A 1493-nucleotide genomic window follows, 5' to 3' on the forward strand; every position below is an offset into this window, starting at 1 on the left:
TGAATGGCAGTCAAAAGTTTTCCACTTCTGCGCACGGAACCGTCCTCAATTGTACCCATTGGCAATACTAAAATTTCAAAGGTGTACTAAAATGTCCTAAAGAAATTTTTAATGAAAGGTATATGTAATTCAGAAATTAGGAGTACTCAATATTCAATAAAATTTTCGAGAAGTGCTGAAATAAAAAAAAAAAAAATTTAGGAATTTTTTTTAAGTTACGTTCGCTAAGAAAACGTTACAACGTCTTCAGACTACACCAATATTCCACGAAAGAGTTATTAAAATTAACAAAAAATTGGATTATTGTTCTAAAAGGTACACAAATTTTATACCAGCTCCTAAAAGTAATAAAAAGTATATTTCTAATAAATATTATATTTATCCTGTAACTCTGCCCGTAGCCGTCGTTATCGCTTAGACCTCTCCATCAAAGGTAAAGTAGGACGTGGTTCTTTTAGTACGTTTATATAATATTTCATTTACTTGAATCAGCACATAGAGAAACCTGCCTAAGGACTCCCCCTCCCGTCTAGCAATATAACCCGCTTAATTAACCCATATATGTATATATATATGTGTGTGCTTATTACATTTCTAAAATAAGAAAGGTGAAGGGAATTTTATGGAGAGGCTTCTGCGAAAGAGTAGAAATTAGCCCTGCTGCATTAAAATATCTGAGACACGTGGCTGGAAACTCGAGGACAGCACTGTCCTTTCCGCCCAGCTGGGTATTCGTAACCTATTTGGAACCATTCCAGCATCCAGTACGGTACAGCGTAATATTTGCAAGACTATAGTAGGTTGTGGAAGTTTAGTGGAGGTTAGTTAGGAGTGGGTATATCCCCAGAGATTGGATGATCGACAAGGTGGCGTTAATCTCAAAGGTCGCGAAGAGCTCTCGCGTTTTACCTAAACATGTACCAAAGGCCAATCAGTCTATGTTCGTTGCTGCTGAGACTGATGGAGCTTGGCAGAAGAAGGGGAATTCCAAGAGTTCGTCTACCTAAAGCTCAACTTGCTTGTAGTAAAGGAAGTTATCTTATGGCCGCCATGCATACAATTTTTTAGATGTATAGAGGAAGCCATTGTTTATAAATTCTCACAGTAGGTGTCTTCTTCAACATCAAATTTTTAATTTTCTCGGCACTAGAACTGTCCCGTTTAAGTGGGGTAGTGCCTGCTTGCAGCTTAGAGTGCCCTCCACAAGGTGGCGCCCTCTCATCACTGCCCTGGATCGTTTTCGATAAACGGCCTATAGAATAGGGATTGTCATGTGATAGCCTGCGCGGGCGACGTGGCATTTATGGTCCAAAAAATTGCAAGCCTTGACTCAAATTTCCTTTACTAAAATATTTTCGCCAGCTAAGTAAGTCGTTGAAAGTTCTTATCAAAACTTCATTCTACAACAGTTCTTTGTTCAAAATATTTTTATTTCTATTAATGCAAAGTCCTGTATAGTCCTCCTAACGCAACTGACGCAAACGCATCAGAAT

The 1493-nt window shown here is 38.3% G+C and overlaps 1 protein-coding gene across 1 annotated transcript in view; it reads left to right on the top strand.

The window, feature by feature from the left end:
- Positions 1-513, top strand: part of LOC118752478 (actin, indirect flight muscle-like) — a 26647-nt gene extending 26134 nt beyond the window's left edge. Inside the window, exon 3 of the mRNA XM_036487389.1 lies at positions 493-513. Within this exon, the coding sequence (XP_036343282.1) occupies positions 493-513 (21 nt within the window). The remainder of the gene's footprint in view (positions 1-492) is intronic.
- Positions 514-1493: the final 980 nt, after the last annotated feature.

Source organism: Rhagoletis pomonella, unplaced genomic scaffold (assembly GCF_013731165.1).
Source record: "Rhagoletis pomonella isolate Grant_MI unplaced genomic scaffold, Rhpom_1.0 Rhpom_scaffold_00001, whole genome shotgun sequence".
Classification (NCBI taxonomy): Eukaryota; Metazoa; Arthropoda; class Insecta; order Diptera; family Tephritidae; genus Rhagoletis; species Rhagoletis pomonella.